General features: G+C 37.9%; 1 protein-coding gene across 8 annotated transcripts in view; it reads right to left on the reverse strand.

Annotated features, from left to right (window-relative positions):
- Positions 1 to 20,945, reverse strand: part of KDM6A (lysine demethylase 6A) — a 211,842-nt gene that overhangs the window by 89,636 nt on the left and 101,261 nt on the right. For all 8 annotated transcript variants that reach the window (XM_007456960.1, XM_007456957.1, XM_007456962.1 and 5 more), the window contains exon 5: positions 8,060 to 8,118. In XM_007456960.1, coding sequence (XP_007457022.1) covers positions 8,060 to 8,118 — 59 coding nt within the window. The remainder of the gene's footprint in view (positions 1 to 8,059; positions 8,119 to 20,945) is intronic.

The following is a 20,945-nucleotide window of genomic DNA, read 5'->3' on the forward strand; positions in this document are numbered from 1 at the left end:
ACAGCTCTACAGTGCCACACTATCCTAAATCAAATTTCCATATCAAACGCCTTGGTCTGTTTCTGGGCTCTCTATTCTACTATATGTCACTTTATGTCTATCAGTCCATCTTTGCCCCAAATTCACATTTTATCTTTCATAAAAAGTGTTAATTACCAGTAGAACATATACAAGGATGAGGAAGGAACACTTTTCACTGAATACATTTTTATATCACTTAATCTGATCACATGAATGTACTATGTACTCAAAAATGAATTAAAATTATGACAAAGAAAAACATCTACTTTGAATTTTGAAAACTGTAGTATCAGGTATAACAGTATTTTAGGCATCATTTTAAATCTCTCTACATGATTTAAGGCTTATCCCAAGTACAGCTAATATATTCTTTGCCAAACTTTTTATCAACTATTCTCTACTTCTATTTAATCTTAAAGGAGGTTACTTAGAATCTTAGACAATTCCAAAACAAAAGTCAATCTTTTTTATAAAAGTTCAAAATATATACCACAAAATAGAGCAAAACAACATGCCCTATGTCTTTAAGTAACTTTATTTTGATTTGTATATTATCTATTTCCCCCCAAAAAACCTGTGTGATTATATATTTATTATAAAATTAAGGGTTCTAAAAGGTAATATTTACTGTAAGGAGCATCAGATACCTTTACATCTGGCTAAATACTCTTTTCCTGAAGAGGAACTCGGCATCTATGTGTTAAGATGGCATTTCAAATGGGTGGGGCTGTGTATGTGTTTTATTATTTAGTGTGTGTATAGTCAGCAGAGGGGAGTCAAAGGCCTGATAAGAAAGAATTCGTGTAAGTTACCTTTTCTCATTCAAAGGTGACTTCCTATTTCTCTCAATCAGACTTCAAGATACTCATCGGCATACTGCTAAGAAGTTCTCTGTACTTTTCTCAAACCTTTCTAATAAGAGGAGGTGCAGCTTCAGCCTCTATATTCTCTTGGTCATGTCTAGAGCGCCACCTTCTAACAGAACAGATTGTGTGCACAGGTGTGTGTGAATATGGGGGGGATACAACACACACATGTTGGGGGAGGAGCATAAAAAAGGTCAGAAAGAACAACTGCAGCAATAAATGATGTCAATTAAAAGATAAGATGTGACTGGGAAACGGTATGCAGGGGCTTTTGGAAGCTTCTGGGATGATAGCAATTTTTTATTTCTCGACCCAAGTGATAGTTATGAATGTTTATTTTATAAATAACATGTAAAGATGTATACTTATGTTTGTTTAATTTTCTTTAAGTATGTTACATTTTATAATAATAAAAATTGAGGATAATGTTTCATAAAGTCCTAATTAACCTTACCTTACGAAATGGGTCAGAGAACTCCTATGGAATGGGTCAGAACTAAGCAATGTCCACACATGCCAATTAAAAACCCAGGCAAGGAAGAGTGGATATAGGTATATGTATAACTGATTCAGTTTGCTGTATACCTGAAATTAACTCAACCTTGTAAATCAACTATACTCCAATAAAAATTTAAACAAACAAAACTAACCAAGGTTGGGGGGCGGGGGCGGACAGGCAGGCCTGAGTCAAATACATGAAAGAAAAAGAATGCAAGTGGTGGAAGATAGCAAAGGAAAGATGGAATAAAGGAGAAAAAGAAGATAGGAAGAAAAACAGTCTAAGGAAGGATGTATGCGAATGGGAAGAAGGAAAACACAGATCATCAATAACAACCCCACAGGAGAAATATTTCCTACTGTCTCAGTTTCTATTTCCAGTCTTTTCCCAACCTACTGTTCATAGATGTGTTTTACTCCATAGGTGCCTTTAGTTCTTTCTTATCCACTTAGTTCACAATGTCACACAAGTACAAGAAACACAGGTTATTTTACAAAGAAGTTCTCTACACATGTTAACACACTGGAAATTTCTTTTAAAAAATTATTAACCTACCAGCAAAAATACATATTACAATACATTAGTCTGGGCTACACTGTGCCTGCTCTTTAAGTACTACTAAAAGTGCCCATGACAAGGGAGGACAATATATATCTATTCATCAAGTTCTCCAGGTTGTTTCAAAGTTTCCCTCAAATTCAATACTTGCAGACTCAATCTTCAATATCTCATTATCAGATAATTGAAATAGTCTCCTTGAAGACTTCCCTTGCTCTCCTCTGGCTTACCTATGCTTCCTAAAATATGCAGCTCCTGTGATTGCCTACTAACCATGATACTCTAACCATGATACTCTTTTAAGTCAAATCTCCATGTAGCATTTAAGGTTTGTGAGCAGTTATACCCATTGCCAGCCATGCCCTAACATTGCTCCTCCTCAGCTGTGAGCTGGCATATCTTAGGAATTTCTTCATGCAAATACTGGCCCTCTTGGCTTCACGGCTTCTCCTCAGGATGGTCTCCTGACCTGGAATATTTTCATTCTTCTGCTTCACTCTAAATCCACTATTACCTTTAAGACTCACCACCCAAACTCAACATCAACTATTTTTTGCTTAATGTTAACCAGCAGTTAGGTCCACTCTATAATCAAATCATTTTACTCTTTACCTGTCAGTGTGCTGTCTCTAGTTTTTCCAAGTAGTCTATTCCTTGAGGTTTACATTCCTCTTTTATTTTTTAAATACTCTAGACATTATAGGAAAATGTTTAATATCTGTTTACTGATGTCATCACTCTTTATAATGAACTGACTGGACTTCTTGTTGAGGGGGTGGGAAGGGATGCTCTGGAGTCTCTTTACTGATCAGTTCTCCTCAGCTAACAAAATAGATGCAAGTTCATTTTCACTTGCTTTTCTAAACTCTTACCATCTTTTTCTCCTATGTGTTGCATCCACCCCTTGGGGTGGGAAGGAAAAAAGAATGTGTTTATGTGTTAGGAGGGGCATAGTGTGTGGAGAAGACAGGTACCACTCAGACTACATTCTAATTTTGGTCATCATTTTAATGCATTCATATCTCACCCAAACCACATGTAGCCAGAACATGATCTGGCAGAAGTTAGACTAAACCACCAACACATACAAATTCTGCTGACGTCAGTATTCTGACTGACAGACAATTTTAGAACATGAAAAATGGCTACCTAAAAATGACAAAATACTTTTAATGATACAATACCTGGAAAGGTTTATAGTTTTCAAATATTAAAGCACCGTCTCTACTGAAATTTTAAACAAGTGCATACTGCTATGCTTGAGTATCCATGCATTTTCTTAAAATCTAAAGAATGTTTTTATATCACCAAAATTATTTCTATCAATTTTCAGTTTAAAATTTTTTGCAATTAATGTTTGCCATTGTCAACAAGTTTTAAAAGGAAATGATAACTTCAATAGCACTACCTGTAAAAAACACACACATGCTGAATATATTTTAAAACAATGGTCATTTTTAATAAGATTTCTAGAGCCATTTTTTTAAAAGCCTCCTTTAGAACTTTACCAAACTATAGAAAAATAATGATATTAACTAAACATCCTAGCACAGTTTTAGTACATTTGAAAAGAGACATAATAAAACTTTAAGTTCTCTGAAGCTAATAACGCTAAGTCCAGAGATTTCCCTCAGGGATATCTGAAGAGATAAAGGAACTAATTCCATAAATTTTCATACTAATAAAAGGGAGCATATTCTAGCTCTAAATCAGTAATAACATATATACACAACAGATATACACACTTCTATACACACACATATATATTTTTGGAAATTTAGAGGTTCCTTCTAAATGAGACAAATAGATTTGATTAAGAACTCAAAGAGACAGGTAAGGTAAGGTAAGGTAAGGTAAGGTAAGAGTTTTAAAGTGGAGATGGAAGGAGAAGGCAGACCAAAGAGTAAGTGGCACAAACCAACTTGCATAGGTAAAAAAATGCTCAAGACATTTTCAGGGAAATGTTAATACAGTAGTGACTGACACAAAGAATATATTTAGGGGAACAAGAAGTCTAGAAAGATCATCTGAGGTTGAAACAGAGAGGACCTTAAATGTGAGGCTAAGTTAGAAGTATCATACACTAGGCTATTCACATTGACGTTTGCTAATATATTACCTCCTGGTTCTTTTGCCCTCTCCAGCCATCTTCATTTCATCACTGTGGACAGTGGGATGTTTTCTTCCCACCCCTATTGTAAAATTTATGTTTTTATTCATAATTTCCCTGAAGCTTAATCAATCCAAACCCTTCCAAATTCTCTCTGGCAATCTATGTGTCACTGGTAAGCATAACTTTACCAAAACTGCCTTAGTTATCTGCTGTTTTCTTCAAAACAGCAGCGAACAGAATAAACTCAACACATGTTAACGTGAACTGTTTTATTTTAATAGAAAAAAACTTTTGATCTAAGAGCATTAGTTTGCAAAATGATAGCTCAAAAACATATATTAAATATTAAGTTTTTGCCAGACTCCATGCTAAACAAGCCTCGGGATCAATGGTGGTTATCTCAAACTACATTAAGTTTATGTTTGCACCCAAAGCAGTGATTTTACAAGGAGAGCAGAGATTCCTACACCCCTAAGAACACTTGTAATTCGTACATGCTAGGGAAATGAGTCCTGGAGAAAGTTCCCTTGTAATGTGTTAACATTTCTGTCCTTTTAAACTCACCTCCATCTCATTACCCTACTCCTTGCTGATGTCAACATAATAATAATCACTACATTTCCTTACCAGGGCTTATCAATTAGATTTGGGAAGCTAATTTCCAAAACCCTATGCCTCTGGCACAGAATTATGTAGCTCTTAGGTTTGCCACTATAAGACCATTCTGATATTGATCAATGGGAATACAAAAGGTTATAGGCTAGAGAGAGAGGAATGATAAGGATTTTCAGGGAGGTATATTTAGAAATATGGCTGTAAGTTATAATACTTTATTACTGTATATATTTCAATTCCTTTCACCCAAGGATATAGTTTTCTTACTACAAAGGCAAGGAAAAGCTCAGTTCAAGGTACCCTTAGCAATATGCCACCCTCATGAAGAAGAACAAGTGAAGGCATGGGCATGCACTCATGCACATGGAAAGGAACAGCTTTATAGATACTGGTTCTAGCTCTCTGCTGCATGCATTTTACTATGGGTTTCTATGTCTTCCTTTCTCCTTATATTTATTTTAAGTTTGGTCACAGATTACTGTGTATGATAATAGTAAAATTAAATAATTATGATAAATCCAGTGAGGATGTAACAGTTGCTCTACTACTTTCTGACATGGGCTCCTCTAAGAGGCTGAAATTGAAACTGGAAAAACTGACCAAATAACTGAACTCATCCAGAGGCTAACAATAAAATCAACTCACCCCCCCCGCAAAGGGGGGCAGGGCGGGAGCATAATATGGCAAGAAACAAGACAAACAGGTTAACAGATAAAACCAGTTAATAAAATTGCTCTTAATAATTTATTAAGTCGCCATCACCAACCCCAACACACATGGTGGATGCACACATTATTCTCGAATACTTAATCTAATTAAATAACAACAGACACCATTTACAAATATTAAATTCTACTTAAATTATAAATGTACAAGAGACAGAACATTCTGAGCTAACAATACAAAAAAGGCATACCACACTCTTCTCTGGAAATTTTTTCAACAAATCCCAAAGAACTTAGTATGTGTTGGGGGTGGAGGTGGGTCTGTTCCCAGAAATTAATAGCCACCTATAAGTAAAACCAAATAAAACACAAGTATAGTTTTAACCTAAGGAAGTTCCTATCCATTAAGGCTATACTCTAAAACTCTCACCAAGCACCTACTCCATGCTTTCTAGTTTTGTGGCTGTTCAAGAAACAGCAAGATAAGTGAAAGCAAAAATTGGGGCACAGTTTGTGAAAGAACATTTGACCAGCAAGACAGGAAACACACATCCATGATGGATTAAGAGAGGGTGTGAGGTATGTCATTTTAGGGAGCAGCTAGAGCTGAAACTCAAGACATGAGAAAATGGTGGTAACCAGGACAGGATCAACAGAACAAAAGGCACTTACTAATTCAGACATTGCATCATTCTTATATCATTTCAGTTTCATTTCTTAAGTCAAATGAAGGACACAGAAATCATATGTAGATAAGGAATCAAAAGATATAATTTTCCACACTACAAGCCCCCTAACTTGACATGGTCACATACTTTTTAATGCAATCCAATTTTCAACTGATGATGGCTTCACCTCACTACTGATTTTATGCTTAAATCTTCAATCTACAGGGAGTTCACAAGTTATCACAGGTAGGTGAAAATTAACTGGTGTGAGGTATACATGTTCATTTCTAAACTGCAGAGTTCCTTGCCTTGAGTTTCATCTAAATTATTTCTGGCTGGCCATAAAGATTTTACCAATGTGCCCAGGAGAACAATTACAAATACTGATTAAAAAATAACCACCAATCAATCTTCAAACTTGGGGACAGACTACAACAGACAAAATCACTAGACTGGGAAATCTGAGCATAAGTTTGCTTCTGCCACCAATTAAACAGTTATATAATACTGAGTTACACACACATACACATCCCTTGTTTTCTACGTCTATAAAATTAAGGGAAAAAAACTAAGTTATCTCTTAAGACCACTCTGGTTCTAAAAGTTTAGAATTGTGAATTCTATGAATAGCATCTTCAAGAAAGTAAAGAGATTTTAAAACAGTCTTAATCTACTCTTGATTTTACATATGATACACTGGATATAAAGTTAGGAGGCTTAAATTTAGGCTTGCTCTACAACGATGGATAATTTAAAAGAAAAATATTACAAAGCTTCTTTATAAAGATCAATTATAGCTTTGTTTACAAAGAAAATGAGTGATCTGAATGATTATAATACTCTATCGACACAGGTGTTCTCTAACAATGCAGTGCTTCCATAGATGATCAAAACCCAACAGGACCAAAAGCAAACGGGAAACAAAAGGCATCTGGGAAAAGTCATTCATGTCTTAAATTTCATCTTTAGAGAAACCATATCAAATCATTGCCAATGCATATTTAAAAGCTCTGTAATAAATATCCAGGATGCCCAACAGGTATATGACAGGGTTAAAACCTTTGGTCAAAACGTTCCTTTGGACTTTCTCAGCACTCACTCAGCTTAAAATTATGGAGAATAGAAGGCACTCTGACAAAGTCGAATATATTTCAAAAAATGTCTACATAGGGCTTTACAGTTTGCAAAATGTACATTATCTTATTTGATCATCAAAACTCTGTAGAGTAGAAAAGGCAAGTAACTAATGTACCTAAAACACACACACACACACAAATGAGGAAACACATCAAACTAAGTGGCAGTGCTGAGACCAGAATACCAATCTTTCAACTATGTTCTTTCCACTAGAGAATGTTACTGTCTTGTCTGGTAAACAGAAAGACAACAAGGAGGCAAAGGCCACAGTAACAGGGACCTATACTTTACCGTTTATAAAATCTTATATATATTTCTATCATATTTAATGTCTGACTCTGAAGGTGGTACCATTACTCCTATTTTATAGAAGAGAGAATTGAGAGTTTATAATCTAGTGCCTAGTTACTAGAAATTGGAAAAGTACTAGCACACTCGTGCGTGTGTGTGTGTGTGTGTGTGTGTGTGTGTGTGTGTGTGTGTGTCTTTTGGTGAAGGAGGAAGGGAAGGAGCAGTCAATACATCTAAAAGTCTGAAAAGGAAATACTGCTCATCACAGACCATTTACCAACTTGAGAATAGAGAGCAGTCATTCCCCAGTTCAAATAACCTGGGGACCACCAGTCCATAACAAGTGACTGAGAAATTCCCAAAGCTTTCTAATCTAAGTCTTCTTTAATCAGAATCTTATACCAGATTCTTTTAGGAACACATATATTTCTAATAATCTAAGATAGGTCAGTATCCCTGAAGGAACAATCTAATAATTTCAAGAGATTATTGGGAAATGTAGGCTTAGTGATATTAAAATATTTTGTATTTATTACACACACACACACACACACACACAGAAAAATACAAACTAAATAAGCCATTTACTGCAAACAACTGGAGTTATTAGTTTTATGTCAACTTACCACTGAAATGCATTGTAATGGAAGTAGACCAAACCAAGACCATATAAAAAGGCAGCATTCTGGAAAGAAAGGGAAAAAGAGAGCTTTAGGAAAAGCATTTATGTCTAATACATATGTTACAAATACTATAAAATATGGTATCCAGGATATTTTATGTTATTAAAAATCTATCCTGCATTACAATATAGTTACAATTTTTTTTTTTTTTTTTTTTTTTTGCATTCCGCGGGCCTCTCACTGCTGTGGCCTCTCCCGTTGCAGAGCACAGACTCCGGACGCGCAGGCCCTGGACGCGCAGGCCCAGCGGCCATGGCTCACGGGCCCAGCCGCTCCGTGGCATGTGGGATCCTTCTGGACCGGGACATGAACCCGCGTCCCCTGCATCGGCAGGCAGACTCTCAACCACTGTGCCACCAGGGAAGCCCTACAATGTATTTTTAAAACATCAAAATAACTGATGAGTCAACAGATGGCACAGAATCCAATCAACTTGGACAGATTCTGTGGTTTCTTTTTAATCAAACTGCCCTGAAATAAAAAAGCTGTCAGCACATACAGATGGCCAATAGGCACATGAAAAGATGCTCAACATTGCTAACTATTAGTGAAATGCAAATCAAAACTACAATTAGGTATCACCTCACGCCAGTCAGAATGGCCATCATTAAAAAGTCTACGAATAACACATGCTGGAGAGGGTGTGGAGAGAAGGGAACCCTCCTACACTGTTGATGGGAATGTTAAGTTGGTGCAGTCACTATGAAAAACGGTATGGAGGCTCCTCAGAAAACTAAAAATAGAATTACCATATGATCCAGCAATCCTACTCCTGGGCATATACCCAGACAAAACTATAATTCAAAAACATACAGGCACCCCTATGTTCATAGCACCACTATTCACAATAGTCAAGACATGGAAACAACCTAAATGTCCATCGACAGATGAAAGGATAAAGATGTGGTACATATATACAATGGAATACTCCTCAGCCATAAAAATAATGTCATTTGCAGTAACATGGATGCAACTAGAGATTATCATACTAAGTGAAGTCAGTCAGAAAGAGAAAGACAAACACCATATAACAACATTTATATGTGGAATCTAAAATATGACACAAAGGAACCTATCTACAAAGCAGAAACAGACTCACAGACATAGAGAACAGACTTGTGGTTGCAGGGGGTGGGGGTGGACTGGGAGTTTGGGGTTAGTAGGTGCAAACTATTACATACAGAATGGAAGGACAACAAGGTCCTACTGTATATAGCACAGGGAACTATATTCAATGTCATGGGATAAACCATAATGGAAAGGAATATAAAAAAGTATGTGTGTGTATGTATGTATGTATGTATGTGTGTGTGTGTGTATGCATTAACTGAGTCACTCTGCCATACAGCAAAAATTAACACAACATTGTAATTCAACTATACTTCAATTAGGGCTTCCCTGGTGGCGCAGTGGTTAAGAATCCACCTGCCAATGCAGGGGACACGGGTTCAATCCCTGGTCCGGGAAGATCCCACATGCCGCGGAGCAACTAAGCCCGTGCACCACAATTACTCAGCCTGCGCTCTAGAGCCCACGAGCCACAACTACTGAAGCCCGTGCGCCTAGAGCCCGTGCTCCACAACAAGAGAAGCCACTGCAATGAGAAGCTCGCACACCGAAATGAAAAGTAGCCCCTGCTCGCTGCAACTAGAGAAAGCCCACACACAGCAACTAAGACCCAACTCAGCCATAAATAAATGAATGAATGAATGAATGAATAATAAACTATACTTCAATTTTAAAAAATCTGTCAGCAGAATTCTATGGGTAATCTAAGAGAAAAACCTATTTTTCAGGAATAAGAAAATGTCTATGCTATCCTATTCTCTCTTGTTTGTATCTCTGTATTCTTCCTCTAGTCCCTTCTGTTTCTTGAACTGGATTTAATTTTATGTTCAGTGTTGCCAGGAAGGTAGTTAGAATTCAAAGTAAATGCACAATATAAACGTAGAACAAATTTTAGTATTTAAAAAAACCCCACATGCTAAAATGACACCTAGCCATTTACATTTTGGGCTATAAACATCAGTGATTCCTTTTGCAGTACAAAACAGAGATGCCTATCCAGACTCAATCTGACCTCTGGCCCCCATATGGGAAACTAGCTAGCTACTCCCTTTTTTCAAAAAGGGCAAACAGTTGAGTACCTACTATGTGTTCTCCAAACTTATGTTCTAAAACTTAAAAAATTTCAAACTCTTACTAAAATGTTTCTTACTGTATTATTTTAGGTTGTATTTCCCCAGAAGTACACCCTGAGACAAAAGGTTTTAGTATATGTGGTTTATTTGGGAAGTTACCCTAGGAAACACCAGTAAGGGAGTAGAGAAGTGAGGCAGGGAAGGGAAGGAAGCCAATAAAGGGTGCAGTATGGCTGACTATGCAGCTGTGGGCAACTGGGACTTAATACTGCTGGGAATTTCTAGGAGACAGTGAAGAACATTCCTCAGAGTCATTTTGCGCTAGGTGTGAGGGAACTACAGTACTTATCCCACAACTGCTGTCATTCAATGAATGGAGAAGAAGAATCAGTGATGTTTAAAGACCGAAGTGTAATAAATAGCTGGGTGACTTTTGGTATGCAATTATTATTTTTAATACTAAAACTTGTTTTAGGGTTATATTGTGCATTTCCTTTGAATTCTAACCACACTTCTGGAAAGACTGAAAAAAGGTTTCTTAAGTAGATCTTAAAATGTAATAAACATGGAAATTTAATTTCATTACATCCTCAATACCCTCAATTTTCTGAATGAGAAAATTACATGCTACAAGGGTATTCACAAATACGGGGACTCACAAAGATCTCAGACAACATCCATTTCAAAAGTTCATATTCAAATTTTTAAAATTTAGTTGAAACTGGCTTCAATCAGGATCATTCATTTACGACCCCACCTTATCCCTGAAATAGACTGAACTTTTACTAGGTATTGAGGACAATACTCAAGGGTTGAACAAGTCAAACTGATTAAAATGTACTTCCCCGCACACTACTGTGTGTGTGTGTGTATGTGTGTGTATGTTGGGGGGGGATGGGTGATGTTCAGAACACAAGAGTAGTTAAATTCAGAGTTATGAAATGTTCTCCCCAAGAAAAGTTTAGATTTGAAACACAACTGTCTCCCTAGGTGGGGGAGATGGAGGGGAGGAGAGCATGGTTGAATAACAATAGACAGCATCTTTCACCGAATTAGGTAATTGCCCAGAGAAGGCAGTGTAAGGTGTGGTGGAAATATGAGTTTACTGAGGGACATTTCTGCTTTCAGTACACATCCTGCATTCTCTCAACTTCTTTTGTTCATAGCTCATCCTCTCCCCTCTAGGAAATCTTATCCCCATCCCTGCCACTGTATAAATTTTATCAATCCATCTAGATGCATTTAAATGCCATCTTCCCTATGAAGCTTTGCCACTTCTCCCACCTCAAACCAGAGGTAATCTTTCCAACCTCTAAATTTGGCCTTAGCATAATGTCTCTAGCATGTGACATTATGGTATAATAATAAGAACTTAATTTTATGCAAAATGCTAACACCATTTCTTTTAAAAGGCACTAACAACCCTTTGAGGTGGCAGAAATTTAAAGAATGAAGAGATATTAAGCAACTTGCTCAAAGAGACAGTTGCAGACAATAGGAACTGATTCTAGGTCTGCCTCCAGAGCTCACTCTTAACTATTGATAATATATTTTTGCTATTTGTGTATTGACTAAATTCCATCCCATCAGACAAAAATGCAACGAAAGCAGGAGTGCTAATCATCTGTGTATATTACCTAGCATACACAGTGCCTTCCACATAGCAGATGCCCACAAGTTTAGTAAATTGAACCACCCAGTATTTAAGCTCAGTATTAAGTTCAGTTTCCTGGGTGACACAGAATTAGTATGAGGGATGGTCCCTATTAATCAGGAGCTTATAAATCTCACCAAGGAGGTAAGTCTCATTTTTCCATAACAGTAAACGATGTAGTTTAAACACTTACTGAGCACCTACTATGAGTCATAACAGGGTTATTAGCACTGGGAAGAAAGTAGTAAGCAAAAAAGACAAAAATTCCTATCCTCAATGAACTTAAAATCTAAGGACAAATGATTATGAAATTAAGTGCATAATAATATATTCCTAGCTGCAACCATTTAAGAGTTACTGAAGTATAATAAGGACTAGGAAAAGAGGTAGAACTTGGGTATTGCTGGGAAAGGAGAAGGGAAAATAAGCCATCTCAGCCAGGGGTTCTAATCGACACATTTTTGGAAATAATGACCTGGGGGTGTGAATGGCTATGTGCCCTGATAAAGATGTGTTCCCTCCCAATGTACAATCTCACCAAAAATGCCAACAGCATCCCCATTGAGAAACATAGGTCTATGCAGAAGGATGACCCAAGCAAAGGCACTGATATGAAAATGAGTTTAAATGTGATATAGTCACTCTTCAATCCACTGTGAGAAGTTAGGGGAGTAACTTTCTGGGAAATGTATTATTTATAAAACATACTCCTGCTTCAGTCCAAATCCTTAAGAGGTTAGAGTATCTATATTAGGTGTCAGCAAACTATGGCACATGGGCCAAATCCAGCCAGCCACCTATTTTTACAAAGTTGTACTGAAACATAGCTACCCCCACTCATTTACTTATTGTCTATATAGCTGCTTCCAGTTCCAACAGAAGAGCTGAACAGTTGCAACACAGAGACTATCCAGCTTACAAAATCTAAAACAGTTACTATGTGGCCCTTTACAAAAGAAATTTGCCAACCTCTGACCTAGACTGTATCACAGTACCCATCATAATCCCAAATTAAGAAATTATAACTTAATTAGATTACCATCAATTTATATTGAAGGCAGGGTGTGGTTCATTAAGTTAGCAGTTCACTAATGCCAGAGAGTCCCATGAAGGTGTCTTCACTGATCCCCAACATAGTTCTTAAAGAAACTCCTGGATGCCCTATGTTCTGTAATCAGAGCTCCAGGCTGTACAACCCCAGATGTGAGAGGGGAGCACTGAGCAGTCCTCTGGAGGACACTATAAGCTTTGTTCTTTCCAGCTGTTCCTGGTTTCTCAGACTATTTCCAAATTGAAGGAAAGGGCACTGAGGGTTCTGCTTCTATTTTCATGAACATATCTATGTAAAAGTGGACTGGAAAATAAGAATGATAAATTAAACTATACAAAAAGTGTGAGCCTTAGAATAACACAGATGGAATAAAAGGTTCGCAACCTCATATCAGACCCTCTTACTGCCAAATTTTCTTAAATCTGTCTATGAAATCCCATAGAAGGCACTGTTATCAACCCCGCTTTTTCCCAGCTACTTCCAGTGAGAAAACGTTGCTGACATAACAGTTCTAGCCAGTGAGATTTCTACCATGGGGTTTCTGGGAAAGCTTTTGCTTTCTTTGCATAAAGGTTTCCTTTTTTCTTCTTCCACTTCCTGTTAGTATGTCATGGTCACCAGAGTGATGAAGGTATTAATAGCCAACCAAACTGGTATGAAAATTACTTTAAACTGAAAACATCTAAACAATCAGAAGCCACAGAAACAATCATTATCTAAACTTAGGCAGAGCATCCTGAAAATACAGCTGCCAATGACCCCTCCCCACCACCCCCTTCCAAGGGTGTTTACTAACTGGGAAAATACTGACCCTTAGCATTGAGAAGTGTGAATTCAGCTGCCCATCAGCATCAAAAATTCCAATAGAACCTTCCCTACTTTCTCAGTGAAGCCCAAAACCCTGAGACTGTTTTGTTAGGTTTATATATAAACCTTTATCTCTGGCCAGGACAACACCAGCATGCATGTGTAAACAAACTTTGTCTTTTCTCCTGTTAATCTGTCTATTGTCAGTTAATTTGCAGGCTCCCAACCACTGCACCCAAACTACAAGAGGGAAAAAGCATTTCCTCCCAACGGTGACAAGCAGCAACCCTGTATGAAAATCAGGCTGGGCAGGGACTAGAATGGCCATCATGGACATATCATGATTTTGAAAGAAAACAAGCTTTAAAGACAGCAGTAGAGTGCCAGTAAGTTTAAGATCAGAACACTGCCCTGCCCCGCCCCCCCTTTGAAGACACGGCAATCTCCTATCTAGCATGGTTTGGGTTTTTTAAGGAAAGTTTAGACCCAGTATCCTACAAGCATGCAGCAGTAAGAGGGTAGCTGTTTCCCAAAGAAAGGGTCAGCTTTAACAAAAGAGAATATTAGTAAAATATTCAAGCTTTTAAAAAAATTTTATTAGACAAAACTGACTAAGTGATGAGATTATCAAGATATTGTTATACTATTGCCAATATTTGGGTAGAATAGCAATCTGATTGTAGCACCTCCAAACATCCCATACTCCAGTAATCACCTCTGAAGACAATTTTTTATTCAGAGATATCATTAAGAAATAAAATCAAGGGCTTCCCTGGTGGCGCAGTGGTTGAGAGTCCGCCTGCCGACGCGGGGGACACGGGTTCGTGCCCCGGTCCGGGAAGATCCCACATGCCGCGGAGCGGCTGGGCCCGTGAGCCGTGGCCGCTGAGCCTGCGCGTCCGGAGCCTGTGCTCCGCAACGGGAGAGGTCACAACAGTGAGAGGCCCGCATACCACAAAAAAAAAAAAGAAATAAAATCAAGCCAGACTACTAGAAAAATATAATAGTATGAAGGCATTCCAGAACTCCAGGAATGAATTTCCAAATGCCTTCTGGGTACTCTCCACCTGTTGAACATACTACAAATACCTGAAATCCCATTACCTTACACTGCAGAGGAGAGTCTGATGCTCTAATGGTACTGAAGATTTTACATAGTGGTAGGAATCTCACCAGTTAACCAATCCAAAAAGTAATCCTACTTTTCTTGTCTCAACTCTTCCCCACCAATAAGCCAAATTCATTCTATTCACAAAGCTCATTTTACAATCAAAAAGCCTTTGAATCTATCCCCTTCTCCATTCCTACTGCCTTTCTCTAGGTAATTTAGGACCTTGCCTTTGTCTACCTGACCTGTTTCAATAGCTTCCTAACTCAGCTCCCAAACCTTCACCTCCCCTTCCATGTCCCCCCTTTCAATATACCTTCCACACCATTGCCAGTGAACTTGTGAAAAACTCAACCATGACACTTTCTCTATTTTAAACTCCTCTGAAGATTACCTACAACCTAGCCTGACTATAAGGGTCTTGGTTATATGACTCTTGCTCAACTTTCCCAATCTCACAGCCACCACTCCAGTCAGGACAAATGACATGCAGGCCTATGAATAAAATATGCTCTTATACATTTCCATGATTTTAAACATGTGTGCTTCCTCTGCTGAAAAAGCCAATGTCATCTTTCCTTCAACTCATTTCTCAATCTAGCAAATTCCTATCCATCCTTGGGACTTCCCTTGTGGTGTAGTGGTTAAGACTCCGTGCTCCCAATGCAGAGGGCCCAGGTTTGATCCCTGGTCAGGGAACTAGATCCTACATGCATGGCGCAACTAAGGAACCCACCTGCCGCAACTAAGACCCGGCGCAACCAAGCAACCAAATAAATAAATAAATAAAATTCCTATCTATCCTTTAACACATCATTCATCTCTTCTTTCCACAAGTATTACCTGACACATTCCCAAGTGCAGAGTTAGGTTTTTCTGAAGCAAGTTTCCAAATGAATATTCATGTCTATTACAGATATGCCCTTCATCTCCTCTACTAGAATACGAGCTTGTAAAAAGGTAGAGATAGAGCTCAAGTCATCTTTTGATCCCTATGGCAAAGTAACTAGCATATATGTTATTGAGGAAAGGTTTACTGCTAATAAATCAATCTCTTACAGCCTTAAATAACCTATTACACATTTTTATCAAAGAATTGAACACTGTGCTGATTCAATTTATACAGAATCACTCCCTTAATACAATCCAAACTACCTTTTGAACACTTATGAGAGTTTCTCCTAGTTACAATAATATAGCAAAAGAGGTTGTCAAAGCTCATTACATCAGATCCAAAGTTATAGCATTAGAGCAGAAGTTCTGCTTCCATGAAACTAATACAACATTGTATATCAACTGTACTCCAATAAAAATTTTTTAAAAAAAGAAGAAGAAGTAGTTCTGCTTCCAAAATCTATGCATAGTATTGCATAGAGATCATGAAATCAGGCTACAGAGGCCATCAGACTTGGCTTGTCACTTACTATCAACTCACAAAACAAGTTAACTGAGTCTCAATTTCATAGGGTTGCTTTGAGGAATTAAGATCATACATGTAAAATACTTAAAATAATAACCTGGCACTTGGGATTTTTGTGAGAAGTAAAGGAGGTAATGTATCTATCACCAACAAGAAAACTATCTAGCACATGGTAATTGCTCAATGGATACAGTTTGACAGATAAAATTCTTGGGAAGTCTCACATGCTGTAAAAAAAAAAAAAAAAATTACGCATTCAAAACAAGAGGATTTAGAAATAAAAGAGAGTTGTGGACAAGACTGCTCAAGACCTATGCAACATTATAACCAGAGGATTTCAAAAGTAGTAACTAGTACCTGGAGACAGCCTGAACCACTCAAGCAAGAAGCTCAGCATGATGATAGGTTGCCATGGTCGATATCAAAAATGAACAAAACAATGAAGTTGCAATTCTGGCAATCCTTTAATTAGAGCAGAGCTGGAAGGTGCTGAGACAATGAAAATAGCTGAGAGCTGTACAAAACTGGGAACCTGCCTTTCTGAGGAAGAGCTCTGGATGAAGGTACTCGTGTTTAATTTTCTTAAAATCTAGACTACAGAACTCCTCCTACCAGTGCTGCAGTCAAGCTGAGAGAACCTTTTCCTCTCCTACTTAAGTTTATAATTATACTCCCCATTATCCAGAAAAAAATTTAAGTGAAACAGTAAGACTTTCACATCATACAACGTAATCCCCTTATTTACCAATAACATGAATTAATTTCTATTAGTAGTACAGTCTATTTTGCAACAACGTGTATCTTCTCTTACTGTTTTCTATCCTAACTATTAACAGGATAAGACGAAATAAAGACATTTCTCAGCCTCTGTTGCAGCTAAGAGTTCTCAAATTACTAAGTTCTCGCCAGTGAGATGTGCATAATCTCATGATTCCCTTAAAGCCACAGTCCCCAACCTTTTGGGCACCAGGGACCAGTTTTGTGTAAGACAATTTTTCCACAGACTGGGGGCCAGGGTGGGGGGAGATGGTTTCGGGATGATTCAAGTGCATTACATTTATTGTGCACTTCATTTCTATTACTATTACACTGTAATATGTAATGAAATAATTATACAACTCACCATAATGCAAAATCAGTGGGAGCCCTGAGCTTGTTGTCACTTGCCACTCCCTGATAGGGCTTTGATATGAGTCTGCAAGCAATTGATTTATTATGGTCTCTGTGCAGTCAAACCTCTCTGCTAATGATAATCTGTATTTGCTGCCGCTCCCCAGCGCTAGCATCACTGCCTCAGCTCCACCTCAGATCATCAGGCATTAGATTCTCATAAGGAGCGCGCAATCTAGATCCCTCGCATGCGCAGTTTACTGTAGAGTCCGGGCTCCTATGAGAATCTTATGTTGCCGCTGACCTGACAGGAGGCGGAGCTCAGGCAATAATGCGAGTGATGAGGAGTGGCGGTAAATATAGATGAAACTTCGCTCGCTTGCCCACCGCTCACCTCCTGCTGTGCGGCCCAGTTCCTAACAGGCTACAACTGGACTGGGACCACGTGGCCCGGGGGTTGGAGACCCCTGCCTTAAAGAAAAGGGTTGTTGCCCTCTGCTTCCTCTTCCTCTGACCAGCTCCTTGGAATGTAGAACCAACTCCAAGGCATCAGATAAAGAAAACTCAAGAAAGAAAAAATATAGACCAATTTGAATTATGAACAAGGATGCAAAGATGCTACATATTAGCAACCCCAATCCAGAAATAACTAACAATGATAAAAACTTATTGTCAATTTGAACTTACTTCAGCAATACAAGACTGATTTAAGGAGAAAAAAATATAAAATTACCTCAATGGATGCAGGAAAAGTATTTGCATACAAAAGAAAAATGCTAACTTTTAAACTGAAAATTTTAAAAGTTGGTTGTCATTAGAGTAAGGAAGTTCCTTTCTATTCTTCGTTTGCTATTTACAAAAAAAGACCTTAAAAGTAATCATGTTTAATGGTAAAACATTTAAACCGTTCCCTTTAAGAAGGGAAATAAGACAAATGTACTATACCACCTCTTTCAATCCATACTGTGCTGTCATCCTAGTTATTGCAGTAGCAGGAGCAAAGATCACAAAAATTAAGAAACAAAGTTACCATTAATTACAAAGGTAGGATAGTCTACATAGAAAATCCAAAGTAACATAGTCAAATTAGCCAAGTTAGTAAAAGTTAGTGAAGTTCTCAGTAAATTTAACGTAGCACATAAAAACCAACTGTAGTTCTATATACCAGCAAAGAGATAAAAATGAAATTAAAATTACATTTATAACAGCAATAAAACTAGAAGATCTAAAATATATTATTTTATAATATGCACAAGAACTTTATATGGAAATACCATAAAACTTTATTGAGAAAGACGGTAATGAAAGACAATGACAGTTTTTCTTTTTTCTTTTCTTTTTTTTTTTTTTTTGCGGTATGCGGGCCTCTCACTGTTGTGGCCTTTCCCGTTGCGGAGCACAGGCTCCGGACACACAGGCTCAGCGGCCATGGCTCACGGGCCCAGCCGCTCCGCGGCATGTGGGATCTTCCCGGACCGGGGCATGAACCTGTGTCCCCTGCATCGGCAGGCGGACTCGCAACCACTACGCCACCAGGGAAGCCCTCTTTTTTAAACTGTACAAAGTTAATACAATTCCAATCAATCCCTGGAAGCCATTGTGTTTTATTTATTTAATTTTATGGCTCTGATTTCCAGCACTACAGAATTTGACTAGATATTGAACAAATATTAAGGCAAATCTAAGACTCCAGATCTGTGCTAACTGTTGCAAACCCACTTTACCATCTATCTGGCCCTTCCTTGCCTTCCTTTTCCCCACTTTGAGGCCTCCAACTATTACCCCAGGGTCTAAAACAGGGGTCCACAAACTATGGCCAGTCAAAATTTTTTCTTCAAGGCCCAGGAGCTAAAAATTATTCTTATATTTTATGATGGTTTCACTGTAAATGATTAGCTAAGTACCTACATAATAGATAATTTTGCCTCTTGGCCCACAAGGCCTAAAATATTTACTTTTTCGCCCTTTCGAAAAAGTATTTGGACCTCTGCTCTAGACCAAGAACTTGGGAGAGTTCCCTAAATACCTACTGTACTTTCTTTCATGTGCTGGCTGACTCAGTTCTCTTCTTTAAAAGCCTTTCCACGTCTCCTACCTGGAAAACTCCCATTAATCCTTCCCTCCAGTCTCAACTGTTCTGTGGAGTTTCTCTAATTCCCACTCAGACTTTCCCATACCCCTTACACAAAGAGACGTACTTCTGCCTCACTCCTGAACACCTCTAATATATCACTTCCAAAAACTTATGCTTGTTTGTGCCTCCCTCACCCAGAACATGGGCAACTTGAGAGCAGAACTATCTTACTTATCCCTGTATTGCCAACAAAGCCCTTGTCATGACAGTAAAAGCCAGTTAGTGACCGACATAAATAGTGTAACAAGTCATGGATAGGTCAGAAGATGAGTGCAGGTTCCACTAGTTCATCCACCAATTTGTGCAGACCTGAATGCAGTCTAGTCCATAAAGTAAAAGAAATTAAATAATGATTTCTAGGATGTGGTCTGCTTGTAAAATTTTAAAACTTCTAAAGAACCTAACCCTTGTGGACAAAAAGATGTTACCTGTCATTCCAGTAAACAAGGAATGTTGCCAACCATCAAGCCATCAGCTGCTGCTCCCTCCCCACCACCCCCCCACACACACACACTCACCAAGGTGCACCTTCAAGTGAATTCAGGATGGAGAAAAACCAGGATACTGGCCCTTGATAGTCAAGATGCATATCAAAGAAATAATTTCAATGAGCCCAGACTCTTGCATCTTCCCATACACAGAAAAGCACTAAAATCATTATGTTTGACTACATTTTCGTTTTCCCCTCAGCAAAAACTCTTATATATCCTGGCTTATCTCTCACCTCTTTGGAACAGTTCCTCTGAGCTATATGAGAGGCTGTTTCCCAGGTTACAGTCCTCAGTAAGGTCCCTGAATTAAACATAATTCTCAACTTTCAGGTTGTGTATTTTTGTTTTTGTTTTTTTCAGTTGACATCCTTATTCTCAAATATACTGCTTTTTAACTTTTCCTATATATTCTTTAAAAGATCTCACTCTCTTGGTCTCTGCCTTTCTGGACAAAAAAGTTTTGTTTTGGTTTTGTTTTTTTTCCAGGTTAATTTAAGCTTTAAACTTGTTGAAATATTAATTACAGTTCTGCCTTCCATAAAGTTCTAAATATTTTCACATTATAAAGCACTTCAATATTGATATATTTAAATACTCAATGTATTTTTAAACTCAAAACATGAATCTGAACTGGGAAAACCGTGAGTTTTTCCATTATAACAATTCTCTCCCCAAAATCTCTCCCCTACCCAACATTAATCCCTAATCCCACATCAGCACTACATTAACAAAAGAATAAAACTGTATGGTAGCTAAATGGAAAAAAGAAAACCTTACTACTCAGCCCCAATTAGGAAAGAAGGCCAGCACAATTTTCAGAGTTGGTAAGAAATGCAGCATTACAATTTTCTAACATGTATTGAATCAAGGACTAAAATAGACCTTCTTGGTGAATGTACTTTAAGGACAAGAA

This window comes from Lipotes vexillifer, unplaced genomic scaffold (assembly GCF_000442215.2).
Source record: "Lipotes vexillifer unplaced genomic scaffold, Lipotes_vexillifer_v1.1 scaffold15, whole genome shotgun sequence".
Lineage (NCBI taxonomy): Eukaryota > Metazoa > Chordata > Mammalia > Artiodactyla > Lipotidae > Lipotes > Lipotes vexillifer.